The sequence below is a fragment of the Ictalurus punctatus genome, chromosome 19 (assembly GCF_001660625.3).
Source record: "Ictalurus punctatus breed USDA103 chromosome 19, Coco_2.0, whole genome shotgun sequence".
Lineage (NCBI taxonomy): Eukaryota > Metazoa > Chordata > Actinopteri > Siluriformes > Ictaluridae > Ictalurus > Ictalurus punctatus.
In genome coordinates, this window is record NC_030434.2 from 9553938 (window position 1) to 9571477 (window position 17540).

The 17540-nt window shown below is 37.6% G+C and overlaps 1 protein-coding gene across 1 annotated transcript; it reads right to left on the reverse strand.

The window, feature by feature from the left end:
• Positions 1–1308: 1308 nt before the first annotated feature.
• Positions 1309–4680, reverse strand: prl2 (prolactin 2). Its single transcript, XM_047162078.2, has 4 exons — positions 4396–4680; positions 3429–3536; positions 3058–3237; positions 1309–1674 (listed from the first exon to the last, which is right to left on the reverse strand). The coding sequence occupies exons 1-4, from the start codon at positions 4678–4680 to the stop codon at positions 1489–1491; spliced, it is 759 nt and encodes a 252-aa protein (XP_047018034.2). The 3' UTR covers positions 1309–1488.
• Positions 4681–17540: the final 12860 nt, after the last annotated feature.

Here is a 17540-nt window from a genome sequence, read left to right on the forward strand (position 1 = left end):
TATCAGCATATAAGATCAGTACAGTGTGAAAAACAGTTGACTAATTGTATTTCATTACTATACATAAGTATTAATTTGGTGTATATTGAAATTGTATAATGTGTAGTATAATCCAATACTTCTACAGTACTCCTGCGTAATTACATTGCCTGTACTCTTTACTGACTCTTTACAGTTTTAGATTTATTTACACAATGTACGAATCTTGAAGGTCTTGAAGGGATAAAATTATGTGTCTCCATTGCCTCCCTAGACAAATCTAATTTGTGAAAGCATGTTAAGGTAAGTTTCGCAAATTTTTTAATGTTAGCCAACTTTTTTTTGTTTTAAATAAGATAGCCTGTTTTCCAGTCAAGTAAGTAATGTAATTGGCTAGGCAACGAGTCAAATTCTAGCTAATGGTAAATGTTGGTTATTTAAATGGATGTGTGTGCAAAAAAATATATATTTTTTCTTATATATGATCCTCACTGAAAATAAGCCAAGGCCACTGTGTTTCAGGTTGAAAAAATTATTTGTTTTATATCTTCTCTTTTAGTTAAAAAAAAAAGAAGGTAAGTTTGCAGGTCAAACTGAGGCCACATGAGGGTTATGTACTACATTTATTTATTTATTTTTCATGAAAACATGTATACATTAATTTCATCAGTTAAAACCCTTTTTACCATTAATGTCATCAGTTAAAAACCAATTTTTAATACTTTACTACATTTAAAGGTAGCAATTATTTGAGTTTCACTTGAGTACATTTTTTGGCTGGATGCTTTTGACACATTATCTATACTTTAACTTACGGTAAGTATAATTTCCCCGCCTTGGTAAGTATTGTATTAGACTACATCATATTACACTTTCCTACAGTTAAAAACTAGTGGAATGATTATCCACCGTCCACGAATGACCCTTGTGTTTTCCCTGTACACGTGAGGCTGTATGTTAGAAATGTTAAAGGTTCACACAGAGCAAATGAATAGTTTGAGCAGTGCCTTAGGCTGTTACTGAACTGGTTAATCCTCGTGTCTCTCCTTTTCTATGGGTTCTTCTTTGTCATTCCATCCACACAGCATAATCCACTGAACAATTAAAGTACAAAACGGAACCAAATCCCCCCCGAGATTAATATTAAATTAAAAGCATTAATCATAGGTTTTGCAAACTAACAGTAATTGACTTATTGACCAGTCGATGATTATAACAGAGTTACTGATGAGTTCTCATTAAAAAAATACACTATAAACAAATTTTCTGCTGAAGACCTGGCTCTTTTTATTCAAATCTCTTCAGATATAAATAATTGTCTAATGCAGTATTATCTTCACTTTTCTTTTTATCAGCTTCTTTGTCAATCTTCACCATTATTGACAAATGAAAGTTTTGAAAACAGGTTCACATACGTAGGAAGCAAACCTGGACATAAATAGTGGAAGATCAAGAACTGATGTGCACCGAGAGTATTATATGCGGTCCAGCAGTGCAGGTGAGTGGTACTCAGCAGCCGTGATCAGGAACAATTCTGCATTTAAGGATCTTCAAGTAGTTCTGGACCTTGTCAGAATCACGGCGGAAGCAGTAGAGGAGCTCGTATTCACTCATGGCCTCTCCACTGGCAGGAAATAAGTCTTCAGGAGAAGTGAAGCCATTCATTGAGTTACTGATCATCCCCAACAACTGCATCTGTGTGTAGGGTGCAGGTTTATAGTTTAGAATTAGACAGTGAACACATTCGTGTGCACTAGTCATGTGCACTAGAGTTTGTAATTTAGTTGACTCACACAAAATGCAAGATTTTATGCTTTGAATCTTGAGAAAACCTTAAAGGTGGAAACATTTGAAATTGTTTGAACTCAATTTTATTTGTATAGACACAGCAGCTTTCCTTATGTTACCTTAATGAACACGCCAGAAGAAACAATGGCAAGGAAGAAACCCATTGAGATAACATAAGGAAGAAACTTTAAGAGGAACCAGACCTCTTCTGGGTAACACCGGATAGAGGGATTATAAATCATTATCGTATACATGTGTAGAAGACTAAAGGCAAATAGTACATAGTGTTCAAATGATGGACAGTATGAGTATATTGTAAATAAGAGTCCTGGGATGATCACAGGACAGTCTTTATGATTACAGCAGCAGTTTTAACTCCACTACTCTCAGGACTGAGAAACTCAAGAAACTTTGGCATGTTTCATGTGGGAAATAAAGGGAAATCAGAGTTTTACTCTCATAAATACATCATTTTCTTTCCAGTATACTGTATTAACACTTTTCCGGGAGATAATGGCCTTAAGCTTTTGGCTCACGTTTAGTACACTGCACTGCACAGAAATTCACTTGTATCAATGCTTTCAATAAAGACGTTTTGCTCCGCCATCAGTAGCCTAAACCAGGGGTTCCAAAACTTTTCCAGGGCAAAAGGCCCCCCAAATGGCATTAACATTTGACCGAGGCCCCCCTTTTGCAAGATGTCTTTAAAACACATTAAAAATACAGATTTCTGAATATACCCCCCCCCCCCCTTTTTATTAATAATTACATCTTTATATTACATTATATTACAAATTGATTGTGTGTGTGTGTGTGTGTGTGTGTGTGTGTGTGTGGTTATCTGAGAGTGAGAATTTATTTTTCACACCAAATTGTTGAGGCCCCCCGGGCGCCCCCTGGCGGCCCCCACTTTGAAAACCACTGGCCTAAACTACAATTGAAATGGAGGATGTCACTAATGTCAGTAGTGTACAAGATTGATTGTTATGGTTATTCCTAATAATTCAATACATTGCAGTAATACTTGTGCAATAATGTACAGATCACTGATAAATGTATACATGTCCCTGATACAAATTTGTGAATTCTTCCAAAACACTGAGCCCGAGAGATAAAATGAGGTGCAACAGAAATCTACATAACGTGACAAATAGCAAACTAAAATGCTATTTTGTAATTCTTGGAATGCTTCCATACGCAATCATAACCTTTCATAAAAGTTTCAATCAAGCAGCTTTCAATATTCTCCACTCAGACATACACATTCTGAGGTTCTGTGAGGTCACATACCTTCTCCATGACTTTCTCCACTCCTTTCCTGAGGTCAAGAGCAATGTTACTCATCTCTAAAGCTTTACTGCTGATGAAGCTGTTAAAGTCCTGTTGGTGGGACATGCTCTCGTGCAGCATAGACAGAGGATATTTCCAGGCCATCAGCAGCTTGAGAATGACCTCTGTTAACTCCTCGTGCTGAGAGAGAATTGACAGAGTGCATTAAAAAATCTGGACCGTAGTAAATAATGGGCCGAAACAAAAAAAACAACTGATGGTCTAAAAATGTTTTAGAGGTAGAAATAAACAGTGTAGTACTAAAGTTCAGTTAGAGACAGAACGAGAGAGAGAGAGAGAGAGAGAGAGAGATGACAGATCAGTGAACTCACAGCCAGTTTCTGTGCAGTTTCCTTGCCATTAGGAGTTAGTATGCTGGATGTGTGGCACTTGCGATACTGGCTACCAATGTGGTTTTTGCCGGGCAGGAGGTCTTTCTCCTTAACAATTAAGTCAAAGTAAAAAGGAGATTAACACAGATTTATTGGATAATGTCAAAGACAAAGAATTTTTGTTAATAGTATTTACTATTGCTCAAACAAAAACCTTCATGCCATTATATTTGCTTTGCTGTTATCCACTCCATACATATTAAAATAATAATAATAATTAAAAAAATAGCAAACAACAAAAGAACAACAACAATAATAATTATGATTGTTGTTGTTTTTGTTATTATTTATGGTTTGAGATCATACAATGGTACTGAGATTATACTATGGTATGAACCAACAATTTTGGCAACACTATTTATTTATTTATTTATTTGTTGTTTGCTTGTTTGTTTGTTTGTATAAAAGAATTTTAAAAGGAAGCAGCTGGAATATATGAATAATGTGCAAATCTAAGATTTGTATAAAATCATTAAACTAAATTCATGTGAATTCTCGTTCTGTCCACTAGTTAGCAGTGGGTGGTTTATCAACCCATGATATCTGTTTTATCCAGTTATAAAAATGGTCAAAAAGAGTTGAACATAACATTTGTAATATTAAATATGATTTCTAACATGCCAATCCTATTCCACGTTAGAAAAATTATTTTAGCATGGGAACGGGTCAGTGGGATGCAAGCAGAACCTAAGTATTAGCAAAGAAATATCAGTCAACACTGATTACCAATGTCTCATCATGTCAGTGATTCATTTAAAACAATGATCCTTTAACTTAATACTTTTAAACTGGAGCCCTTGATTATGATCATTATTCAAGTGCTCATATTAATTTCAGTCAATACATAGAAATCATGCCTTTTTAAAATACAAATGTAAATAAAAAGGTAGAAAGCTACTGTACTTACAAGCTCAGAGTGCAGGTCGCTGGACAGCCCGTGCATCCTGGCTGAGTGTCGGATGACCCTGTCGAACAGATCAGCCAGAGAGAGGAGCTGGCAGCCGGTGTGTCCGAAGGCACAGATTGGCATGGTGCTCACGACGTTACACAGGTCCATGCACAGAAATGCCACAAAGAGAAGAGCTACATAGAGAAGATGAGAAATGAAAAAGATTGGAGAAATATTGTTGAGTCCATTTTGAGGTTTTATAATGTAAAGAAAGAAAGAAAGAAAGAAGGAAATTGTTAACATTTGGGTCTCTTCGTATTTTCTTCTGTCAGAAGAGACGGACAAATGAGATAAAAGCCAGAGAGGAAACCTCCTGAGGTTCCAGATATCAATCCAGATTAGAAGCAGAGAGAGATGGGATTAGGCTTAGGAAAAACACATTGGAAAGAACAAAATGATTTGACAGGAAAAAAAAATTAAGAGAAAATGGAAATGAGAATGGAAAAGAACGAAAAAGGGAAAAGAACTTCAGAAAACAAAAGAAAATCCGTAGACGTATACACAGCTGTAGAAGTAAGAGAGTAGTTTGACAATAGCCTTCCATTCATGCTTTTAGCGGTACCTTGCTTTTGGTTGCTAGACATGCTGAGAGTCGTGTGTGTTTGTGGTGCAGCTGAGGGTTGAGCTTGTATTTAAAGTGGTCAGAGCTTAAGGCAAATACATGGCTCTTTGTGTCATATTGAATGGAAACGGCATGCGTTCGTGGTCCTGAAGTCGTCATAACCCAACATGTCTGTTTCTTGAAGCGGTTTGTGACCATCAGTATTTCCACACCTTTCAGCTTCATGCTTCATGCATCATCATCATCATCAGTCCCTCATATGATGCAGGAGCTAGCTCCTTGCTACCTTCTGCGTCACAAGAACGTGTAATACTTCTTTGGGATGACATCTGTTATAATCCAAACTTGTGCGTCTTGTGGATATACCTTGTGGATATATTTCTGTGGACAGCACCTAAAAATAGGTAGTAAAGCAATCAGTATATTCACTGCTCTACTAACTGACAGCTACAGCAGCTACAACTCACTTGTGTTGGTCCAGAAAGTGATTTGAAGAATGAATGTTTTATCACAAAATGTACTGATTTGCAATAAGAGGAGAAAATGGAAATCTGGCAACCTAGCTTTTTAGGAGTAAGTCAAGTGAGTTTTTATTGTCATTCCTCTATATAGCTTGTATCCATTGGAATGAAATGTCATTTTTCCAGGACCATGGTGCTACACAATACAGTACTCTACATAAAGTGCAAATGCACAACAGTGAGAGACGAGTGCAGTGGTATCGAGTCATACTGGGTTAGGTGTTTGACTAGCTCAGCTAGGCATTTGAGGAAATTGGGAGGAAACCACAGAACTCACAGGAAACTCATATGGATATGGGGAGAACATTCTCATCTATAAAGTATCCAGAGCGCAGGAACAAGAATGCCTCCCCCTTCTTCTTTCTTGCTCTCCTTATCACCATGGCCAAGTACTTCACTGTATGTGATCTCCAAAGGCTTTATGTTTAATAGTGACTGAGATCCCATTCTTTGCAGTCAGCAATGTATACACATTTTTTTAACAAAAAAGGGCGTCTCGAAATGTGCACTGTGTTGGCGGATTTTGAACGTCACATCACTCTTTCACGCCACTTCACCTACTTCAGCACAGAGCGTTCATTTATGAACACAAAAATATCAACAGTGCATAAAGGAAAAAAATTAATAAATCACTGGCACCTCACAAAAACACCAGCAAATTGAGCTTGTGCTGGTATGGAGCTCTGCGTGCAGCGTATCAAACACTATTAGTATTTCCATGATAAATCTCTCAACCCTTTTGAAACGCTCACTTAGCCCAAGCCCATGTAATGCAATGCCATTATCTGTAATTGTATCTGTATCTGTTAATGCTCAAAATATTCATGTCTGGTTTCTTTTTTTGGTTAACTATGCCTTGGAGCACACTGGGGAACTAAAGAGGGCTGCTGGAAAAATTCACAAATGATAACAATATGACTTTCTATATTTTATCTAACATGAATGAGTAAGCGAGCTAACTTCAAAGCAGTGATGCCTTTCCGGAATTAAGAAATTCAACTTATCATCTAATAGACATTTATCAGAGTTACTTCAATTTTGGGGTTGTTACATATAAAGGTCTGGAAAGATCAGAAAATGTTTACTGGACACACTACTGTAAAGCTGGGACACACACTGAAATGCTGCTGTGAGTCTGAATTGGGCTCTTTAAGCACCAATTTATTCTAATGCCTGTATGGTATAAAGTGGTGTCCAAAAGTCCATATTGACCATCTGAAAATCTGAAAATTTTCATCTGAATATTGAAAATCTGGGAAAATCTTTTTTTTTTTCATTCAAAATTACAAATGAACAGATTTTAGAATTTTAAAAATATTTAAAACCTAGAAAGTGTTCAATATTGAAGATTCTGCACTATTTGTAGATCTCTGTTTAAATGTATGCAAATGTGTGATGCTGACCATGATAAATGCTTTGTACACAAGGTCGGATTTTCCTCATGCCTAATCTCTTCCATTGAAGCGTATGTTCAGACGATTTGATTTACCGAAGCGATTGTTCAGACGTACCAAATACTAAGAAACTTTGAAACTGATGATAATATTACCAAAGATTCTACTTCGAAATATCTTTAATTTGCTGTCAATAATATAAAATTGTAATGAAAATTGTCGTATCAAATTAGAAAAGATTGCAAAGTAGGAGCATTTTCACTAGCGCTCTCAGACTTTTGGACCCCAGTGTACAGTACATACAACCCCAATTCCAAAAAAGTTGGGACGCTATGTAAAATGTAAATAAAAAGATTTGCAAATTTCATGAACCCATATGTTATTCTCAATGGAACATAGAAAATATGTCAAATGTTTAAACTGAGGCAATGTACCATTTTACGAAAAAAATAAGGTAATTTTGAACTTCATGGCCACAACACGTCTCAAAAAAGTTGGGACGGGGCCACAAAAGGCTGGAAAAGTAAGTGTTACTAAAAAGAAAGAGCTGGGGGAACATTTAGCAATTAATTATGTTAATTGGCAACAAGTCAGTAACATGATTGTGTATAAAAAGAGTATCTTAGAGAGGCAGAGTCTCTCAGAAGTAAAGATGGGATGGAATCTGGATGGAAGCATATGTTGATCTAAAACCTTATATACCCTTTAGCATTGATGCCTTTCCAGATGTACAAGCTGCCCATTCCATAGGCACTAATGCACCCTCATACCATCAGAGATGCAGGCTTTTGAACTGAGCACTGATAAAAAGACGGATGGTCCCTCTCCTCTTTAGTCCTCTTTAGTTTAGAGGACACAGCGTACAAAAAGAATTAAAAATTTCGATTCGTCTGACCACAGAACAGTTTTCCAGTTCACCTCAGTATATTTTAAATGAGCTTTGGCCCAGAGAAGACGGCGGCGTTTCTGGATCATGTTCACATATGGCTTCTTCTTTGCATGATAGAGATTTAACCAGCATTTGTGGATAACACGGTGAACTGTGTTCATAGACAATGAGTTCTGGAGGTGTTTCTGAGCCCATGCAGTGATTTCCATTACAGAATCACGCCTGTTTTTAATGCAGTGCTGCCTGAGGGCCCGAAGATCATGGGCATGCAATATTGATTTTCGCTCTGGTCCCTTGTACACAGAGATTTCTCCAAATCCTTGGAATCTTTTGATGATATCATGTATTGTAGATGATGAGATTTACGTTGAGGAACATTATTCTGAAATTGTTCCACAAATTGCAGAGAAAGTTGTTTTTTTTACAGATTGGTGAACCTCTGGATTGGTGAACCATCTTTACTTCTGAAAGACTCTGCCTCTCTAAGGTACTCTTTTTATACCCAATCATGTTATTGACCTATTGCCAGTTAACCTCCAGCTATTTCTTTTTGGTAACACCTACTTTTCCAGCCTTTTGTTGCCCCGTCCCAACTTTTTTGAGACGTGTTGTCGGCCATCAAATTCAAAATAACCTTATTTTTTTCCTGAAAATGGTACGTTTCCTCAGTTTAAACATTTGATATGTTTTCTATGTTCTATTGTGAATAACATATGGGTTTATGAGATTTGCAAATCACTGCATTCTGTTTTTATTTACATTTTACACAGAGTCCCAACTTTTTTGGAATTGGGGTTGTATAAAAAACCCATTTCAATAGGTGGACTGACGAAGTTAAATTACTCAGAGGTGAATGACTGTATGAACATGTGTGTGCATGTATGACTATAGAACTTAAACAGTCTCTAATAATCAGTTTATTTTAATTCTATAATTTATTAGAGTAATGCTTTTGTGCATTTTGCTGCCTTCAGAATTATACAAATTAAAGCAGAACTAACATCCATTTTCTGCTTATCTGTTCTTTAAGATTATAGAGAGATGTGAGAGATACAGCATAATAATTGAGTGCAAAGTACCGGACCAGTATCTCTATTAGTGTTTTAGATTTTTAACACTACTTCCTACATTATGCTAATGTATGACCACTAACGATGCATTGTTCCAAAACTGCTCAGCTCATCTTTTTTTTTTTTTTAAATATGAAATAACCCGAGTAACAGCAGCAAGGAAAGAGATGTTGGCATTAATATTTGACCCCTTGCATGCTCACGGTCACCGAGTTACTGGCTTTAGTCACCCACAGATGTAATTCACTAAGACAGAATGTCAATTCCCAGGAATTGAGAGAGAGAGAGAGAGAGAGAGAGAGAGAAAGGAGAGAGAGAGAGAGAGAGAGAGAGAGAGAGAGAGAGAGAGAAGAATGAATGAATGTGAAAGTGAAACTCCTGCTGTACATAAAAAGCATTGCATGCATGGATTAGGTTGGATCTTTTGTATCTTTTTTGAATGGTTAAATACTGTCTATTTTACTTTAACCACCTACCATTGCATACAAGACATTTCCTCATATGTTTCCTCCACTAATATTGGCACCCTTGCTAAATATGAGCAAAGAAGTCTGTGTAAATTGTCTTTATCGTTTAACCTTTCGATCTTTTGTTAAAAAAAAATCACAAAACCACTCTGCTCTCATTGATATCACACAATTGCAAACACAACACAGGTTTATAAAAAAAAACAAAAAAACAATATCTTTCTTAAATATAGGTGTGCAACAGATATCGGCACCCCATGAATTCATATGGGGAAAAATATATTTGAAATATATTCCCATTGATATTTTACATTTTGTTTAGTACACTAGGAACAGGAAGTTGTTCGACCATGAGTTCCTGTTTCACAGGGGTATAAATATGAAGTAACACATAGGCCAAATGGCAAGACTTGATTAATTTTCAAGCAAATCTCGCTAGAGATTGTAATGCAAAATAATTCCAGTCGGTTTTTCTGATCACTGTTCAGTCATTTGTAATATTTTTGTTAATTCTGTGAAGTTAAAGAGTGCTCACTGCCATTTTAATACGTCACTTTTAAATGATAAGAAGTTTATTGAATTTTTTAAAAAATTTGTTCTGGGAAATTTTTAAGGAACAAAATGAGTTTTATACTTCCTTACAACAATGCTGGGACTGTGGCAAGGTCCATATTAAACAAGTGTGTCAAGAGTATACTCTTAATGTTACTAAAGAAATGGACCAGTCAGTGAAGGAGTTAGAAAATGAAATAGTAGAACAGCTTTCGGGTACAACGGCTTCTACAGGTGATAGTGATTGTTTTGAAAGCAGTAACTCCAAAAAAGATTTGCTTGCAGACTTATTGGGTGTGAAAGCACATGGGGCACTAATTCGTTCGCGTTTTCAAAGTATCACACAGATGGATGCACCGACTAAATTTTTTTTTTAATTTAGAAAATAAAAATGTTCAAAGATGTATTATTCACTCATTACACTCTGACACAGGAAAAGAGCTTATGAGCTTAGTGAAATACCCAAACGTGCCGTTGAGTTCTACTCGGATTTAAATAAGTGTGAATTGTTTCAAAGAGAAAATGATGACGCTACTTTTCTTAATGATCTTCCAAAGATTCATGAGGAGTCTAATACTGTGCTTGAACAACCTCTGTCACAAAATGAATTATACACAGCTATGATGAGTATGGAAAAAGGGAAGACTCCTGGCATTGATGGGATTCCTGCTGATTTGATAATGAGTCTTTATTGGTCACTTATACATTACGGCACAGTGAAATTCTTTTCTTCGCCTACCCCAGCATGTCAGGAAGCTGGGGTCAGAGCGCAGGGTCAGCCATAATACAGCGCCCCTTGAGCAGGGAGGGTTAAGAGCCTTGCTCAAGGGCCAACAGTGGCAGCTTACCATGGCTGGGGCTTGAACCCTCGACCTTCCGATCAGTAACCCAAAGCCTTAACCGCCAACTCACCACTTAGCAGTATACAATTTGTATACAATTTAATGGCCAGTGATCGGTGCAGATCTCTCTTTTTGGTTCTCAATGATAGTTTGAACAAAAGATTGCTACCGCTAAGTTGTAGAAGAGCCGTCATGACTCTGTTACCTAAGAAGAGGGATCTCCAAAACATACGTAACTGGAGATCAATATCTCTTTTGTCTGCAGATTACAAAATATTATCAAAGGTTCTAGCTACAAGGTTAAGCAGAGTCAAATAATACATTCTGATCAGAATTATTGTATACCCAATAGGTCAATCTTCGACAATATATCATTGGACAGAGATGTTCTAGCGGTTGCAAGGCTATCAGGGGTTAATTGTGGTCTGATTCCGTTAAACCAAGAAAAAGTCTTTGACTGAGTAGAACACGCATACCTGAGAAATGTTTTAGAAGTTTTTGCTTTTAGTCAGAGCTTTATAAGCATGATTGAAGTCATGTATCGTAACATTGAGAGTGTACTCAACGTCAGTGGTGGTTTGAGTGCCCCTTTTGAAGTACAGAGGGGAGTTAGACAGGGATGCGATATGTCAGGAATGTTATACTCCCTGGCATTGAACCTCTGCTCCATGAGTTAAGAACTGAGTTAAGTGGGTTTACTATGCCACACTGTAATGTTTCTAGGCATCTTTCCGCTTATGCTGATGATGTAATTGTTTTCATATCTGGTTCTGATGATGTTAAATAATTGGAGATTATTGTCAGTTGTTTAAAAAAATTTCTTCTGCAAAAGCCAACTGGGAAAGAAGTGAGGCCTTTTTAATGGGTGATGGAAATGGCTACTTCCACAACACTTATAATCAATAATCTGGTGGGATTCTCTCTATGGAATAAACTTGTCTGTGTAGATCTGCTTGTTGGACTTTTACCAAAGCTTCACGGAGAGATGGTTAATTTTTTCTGGGACAATTTGCACTGGACCCCTCAAGGTGTTGTTTTCAGCATAGGCACCCTTACCAGTCTGTGCCTATGCAGCCTCAACCCAGTGTGTGTTCTGGCACCTTTCTATCATAGCCAGCATTAACTTTATCAGCAAGTTGTGCTACAGTAGCTCTTCTGTGGCTAGTCTTCAGACGGGCTAGTCTTCTCTCCCCATGTGAATCAATGAGCCTTAGGCCCCCATGGCCCTGTTGCCTGTTAACCTCGTCCTTCCTTGGTGTTTTTTTCTTTTCTTTTCTTTTTATCTAGCAAGCTAAATAACCTTTACAACATTTTAAAGTGGAGGCTAATCCTCTGGGGACAAAAGAAAAATAACCCATGTAACAAATGAAAATTCGGAATGTTCATTAGAGATTATGTTAACAAGAATTAGGAAAAAGTAGTAGAAGTAGGAAAAATGACATTGATAAAATATGGAAACACTTTTAGAAATGTTAACTATTGATTACGAGGCAATCGTTTCTTTTGACTTGATTTTGTATAAGCATGTTTTTTTTTAAATGTGTGGAATGTCTATAAGCTGCTGTACATCTTGAGGGAATTGAAAATATTCAAATAAAAAAAATGAAAATAAATAACTATTAAGAAATGCATATTTTACTAATAAATACAGCACATCTTATACATTCCACAATTTATTGTGTAAAACGAACTCAAAATATGATTTGGCATGTGGGATTTTAATCGAGTGTAATGAATTTCTTAAACAGAGCATCAACCAACATTTTTTTACTCTTTAGAGTTTGAGTGAGACAAAATTAATATTTAAACATCCATGTCTAATTTTACTTGGTCCTTTTTTATTCATCACTATTCATGTTCATGCACATTTCTCAGATATGAATGCACTTCTTTGTGTAATCACATGATAATGATCATAAATTTTATTATTATTATTATTATTATTATTATTATTATTATTATTATTATTATTATTATTAATATTATAGCTTCCAAGCAGTTCCCACCTAGCTGTAATAACTCTGCTTTACCACATGATGGGAGCATTGCATCTCTCTGTTGAGCAGGAGCGTATATACATCTTGTTCCAGATATAAAAAGGATTTTAATATGTGTCACATTCCAGCACTCTGTTTAAATTCTTGTGTGGTAAAAACAGAAGAAGAAATTATACACGTGTTAAGAATGAGATGTAGAGTGCTTCCAGAATAAATGACAAAGCTGTATAATACTGACAATTACACTCACTGGCCACTTTTATAGGAACAACTGTACACTTGCTCATTCATGTTATTATCCAGACTACCAGTCGTGTGGCCATCAGCACAGTGAATAAAATAATTCGATAACCACTCTGTATATTGCATGATCTTTTCCCAATCTTCCTGTTTTGGTGAGCCTGTGCTGCGTTTGAAGCGTTATGCATTCTGAGATACTTTTTCTGATTGCCATGGATGTAAAGAGTAGTTGAGTTACTGTAGCCTTGTTGTTGTCACAAACCTTCTTGTTGTCTGGCCTTTTGCCTCTACAAAAAGGTGGATAAGGGTGGAAAAAGGAAGACAAGTGCAGAGTAAAGCAGACAAGGGGGCCAAAGACGGACAAGTGAAGACAAAGGTGGACAAGGGGGGACAAAGGTGGAAAAAGATGGAGAATGGCAGACAAAACCAGGTAAGAACGGAAAAAGGTGGAAATGGGCGGAAAAAGCAGACAAAGGCTGCAAAGGTGGACAAAGGCAGAGAAGGGTGGACAAGGGTGGACAAAATCAGAAAAAGGGGGAAAAGGCAGAAAAAGGTGGACAAGTGTGGACAAAGTCAGACAAGGCTGGATGAGGGCGAATAAAGCAGAAAAGGGATCAAAAAGTGGATGGGGCTACAAAAAGATAGACAAAGAAAGACAAAGGAGGAAAAAGGCAGACAAGGGCAGACAATGTTGGACAAAGGTGGAGAAAAGCGGACAAGGGCGGACTAAAGCTGCGTAAGGTGGACAAGGGTCTGCGGAAAATGTGAAAAAGGTGTGAAAATGGCAGAAAAATATAGACAAAGATGGACAAGGGCGGAAAAAAGCAGACAAATGTGGAAAAAGGAGGACGGTGGACGAGGGGAAGACAGAAAAATGCGGACAAGGGCAAACAAAGGCGGAAAAACATGGACAATGGAGAACAAAGGCAGAAAACTTAGAACTAGGATAGAAAAAGGCAGACAAAAGGATGACGAGCAATGGTAAACACAGGCAAAAAAGGCGGACGATGGCAGAAGAACATCAATAAACATGGACAATGGCAAATTAAAAGGCGGGAAAAGGTGGGCAAGGGTAGAAAAATGCAGGCAAAGGCGGAAAAAGGTGGACAATGGTGGACAAAGGCAGACAAAAGTGGAGAATGGTAGAAAAAGACAGACACGGGCAGAAAAAGGTGGACAATGGCAGATAAAAGCAGATAAGGACAAAGGTGGCAAAAGGACAGAAAAGACCAGAAAAAAGTGGTCAAGGGCAGACATGGGTGCACAAAGGTGGACAGAGGTGAACAAGGGCAGATAATGACACACAAGGGCGGTCAATGGCGGCCGAATGTAGACTGAAGCTGCATAAGGTGGTCAAGGGCAAACAAGTGCAGACAAAGGTGGACAAGGACAGTGGATTATTTTACGTAGATCATTGCAGTGTATGTTTCGTTTTTTTCCCCATAATGGTAGCTCTAATCACAAAACTACCTGACCTTTGATCTTCTGTTACAGCAGTACCTGGTAATGTTTAACAGTTCAAGCTGAGTGCTTGGTAAATAAGGAAACATGTGATCTTTTCCAGCAGGTGGTGAACTGGAGCTGTCATCACAAAGATTAAGTGAAACCTGTGAAGCGTCTATAATTATGTCACGATCTGCCTTCTGCTGTTCTAAAAGCCTAACACCATGGCTAAAAGTGCTATGTGTACATTTTCAGGGAAGTCACACATTATATATATTTTTCCTCTCAGATCAGGGCATAATGTGAAACATTTGAGTATATGTGTGTGTGTGTGTGTGTGTGTGTGTGTGTGTGTGTGTGTGTGTGTGTGTGTGTTGATGATATAAGTGCTTCAATAAATCCTATAAATTTGATGGTAAAATCAGAGTAATCTGAGCTCTTGCTGTAGATATAACTATCCATCACAGACAGCTCTCGGTCTCCTGTGTTCCATTATGAAGAACCTGAGTCGGAATAGAGGACACAGCTCCCTGTGTATATTGCATTTAATGCTGCCATCTGTCTGTGATGCCTCAAGCTATAATAGCAGGTGCTGGAGGGTGCATGCCGATGACTCCAGTGATTAGAAATCAACAATTCACTTCTCTCTCTCTCTCTCTCTCTCTCTCTCTCTCTCTCTCTCTCTCTCTCTCTCTCTCTCTCTCTCTCTTTGCCAGTACAGTTTGATTTGAAGCATTAGATACCATTTCTGTCCCCACAGTACTTTAATATATAATGGTCTCTGTTGATATAGTGTAATTGCATTTTTGACTCCGGTACCCCAGGGACTTGATGTGTGAAATGTAATACTTGCTTGTCCCTTGTGGTAAGGAAGTGCCTTTATGGACTTTTCAGAAGGTGCACATACACACCACCACCAATATCTTTGTCAACATCAATCCATTTTATTATTTGAGAAGTAAGTACAACAATAAAAGGTTATAATAAATTGAAAAAGAACTTAAAAAAAAGCATGACTGAAAAGATTAACATGGGCTTTAAATACAAAATGCACATAGTAGTATGTGTATATAGTGTTTTTGTGTATTAAAAGGTGTATCAACGTCCCTTGACTTTCATGCCAGATGGTATATATCAGCTCATTTATTTCTTGCCAATCTGCTATCTACTCATCCAGAACCTAGGTTCACTGCATCTGTAACAAATACATCGTTCCAGTAGGCTAGATTACTACTACTAATAACGATATTTATTCAAATATGCAAAACACTGTTAATAAATGGTTGGTTGGCAATAACTTAATATATTTAAAAACTAACCAGGTTTATTTAAAGAAAATACAATGTCCCGTATACATTCCTCAGAGATGCACTGTTGGATACTTCTGTCGAATTTTTTGATCCAGATTGACCAAAATTAAATAAGATGTAATAACTACAATAATTGTGGTGCACCAGATTACAGTAAACATGCATATTTATCATACATGATGATCTTTCATGACCTTGAGTGTAGTATAGATTTATCACACAGCTGTGTTCTCTACATTAACATTGCCATTTTGTTTTTGTATCATTCCCGTGTTTTCCGTGCAGGTCAAGACTGGGGTGGATATAATAATTAAAGTGTTAGAGAGGTCAATAAATGGGGGCAATGGCTCTCTCAGCATCATCTATCATTCCTCCACCCTTCCCCCTCTCTCTCTGTGTTGTGGAATGGCAATGAGTCTTGTGTTTTGCCTTTGCAAACTCATCAGCAGGTAACAGATGTGTGCTTAATACCCTCTGATGGCGCTTGGAGCCAACAGTTGAGCAACATATTAAATGCTCTTCAAAGTGGGTTGTAGCTGCATCAATCCAGCTGTTCATGTGGAATACATGAATTTCTTATTTCACTAATGACTTGTGCTACACGTTAAAGGTATAAAAGATTGACGCAAGGTCACAACCATCAAAGCTAGGACATTCGGTGCATGATGATAATATCAGAGGACTGCCATGCATTCATAAATGATATGTGATTTATTATATTTGTAACAGAGTCAGCTAGAAAGATTCAGATGCTCCGAAAATATATCATATAAATGTCTATTAAAAATAAATAAATAAATAATAATAAATAATAATAACATGTGTATATATATGCCTTTCTATATCTTGTACTTATAACAAGGGAAGATATTTTGAAGGAAAAACATCAGCTGCTCTTTTTCCAATCTGCAACTGTCCAGTATGGATGAACCTCTGCCCGCTATAGCCTCCGATTCTTGTTCTTGGCTGACTGGAGTGGAACCCGATGTGGTCTTCTGCTGATGTAGCCCATCCATCTCAAGGTTCAACATGTTGTGCATTCTGAGATGCTTTTCTGCTCACCACGATTGTAAAGAGTGGTGATATGTTACCATAGCCTTTCTGTTTGAACATCAAACCAGTCTAGCCATTCTCCTCTGACCGTCCGTATCAGTAAGGCACTGAAATCCCATTCTGAGGTTTCATGTGAACCTGATTTTAATTAAGCAATGCACTGCTGCCACATGATTGACTTGTAAGATAATTGCATGAATGAGCAGGTGTAGACATGTTCCTAATAAAGTAGCCAGTGAGGGTATATATTAATTTATTCATTCATTTTCAGCTACTACCCAGATAGCAAGCACATTTGGACCGATTCAGATAGAAATGCGCCACTGTCGGCTAAATGCCGGTATCGGTGGAAAGGTAATTGCCCAGAGCCCTTCAGACTGTTCACACCACTTCTGGCTGACAGATGGTTTTTGCTACGTGGGCCAATCTCGACTGAAAGCAGGTGTACTCGGGGCAGGTCCATACTCGGTGTAGCTGTGTGTATATACTTTCGGCCCGAGTTCGTTAAGTCACAGTCAGGTCGTTATGTCACTTTACAGTGTCTGGGTCGGATCTGGGCCAGAGGAAACGAACGGTATGTGTTGGTTTTCAGTGTGTGGGCCAGTTTTGGGCCGGGGACCCAGGCGTACACTGGGCCAGAACTAAAGCAAGTATGTGGCCCACACGTGGGCCAGACAAATTTTGCTATCTGTGTAGGTTACCTTGTCAGGGTTAAAAGTGTATTCTATGTGTGAGGCAGTCTGCTTTAGCCACATTTACCTCA

Excerpts from the sequence above, each read along its gene's own strand:
- prl2 (XM_047162078.2), bottom strand. The coding sequence starts at position 4,680 with ATGTTAACAATTTCCTTCTTTCTTTCTTTCTTTCTTTACATTATAAAA. Across the intron at positions 3,537-4,395 it reads GCGACCTGCACTCTGAGCTT|GAGAAAGACCTCCTGCCCGG; the intron begins GTAAGTACAGTA and ends TTAATTGTTAAG. Across the intron at positions 1,675-3,057 it reads TGGAGAAAGTCATGGAGAAG|ATGCAGTTGTTGGGGATGAT; the intron begins GTATGTGACCTC and ends CCCTACACACAG.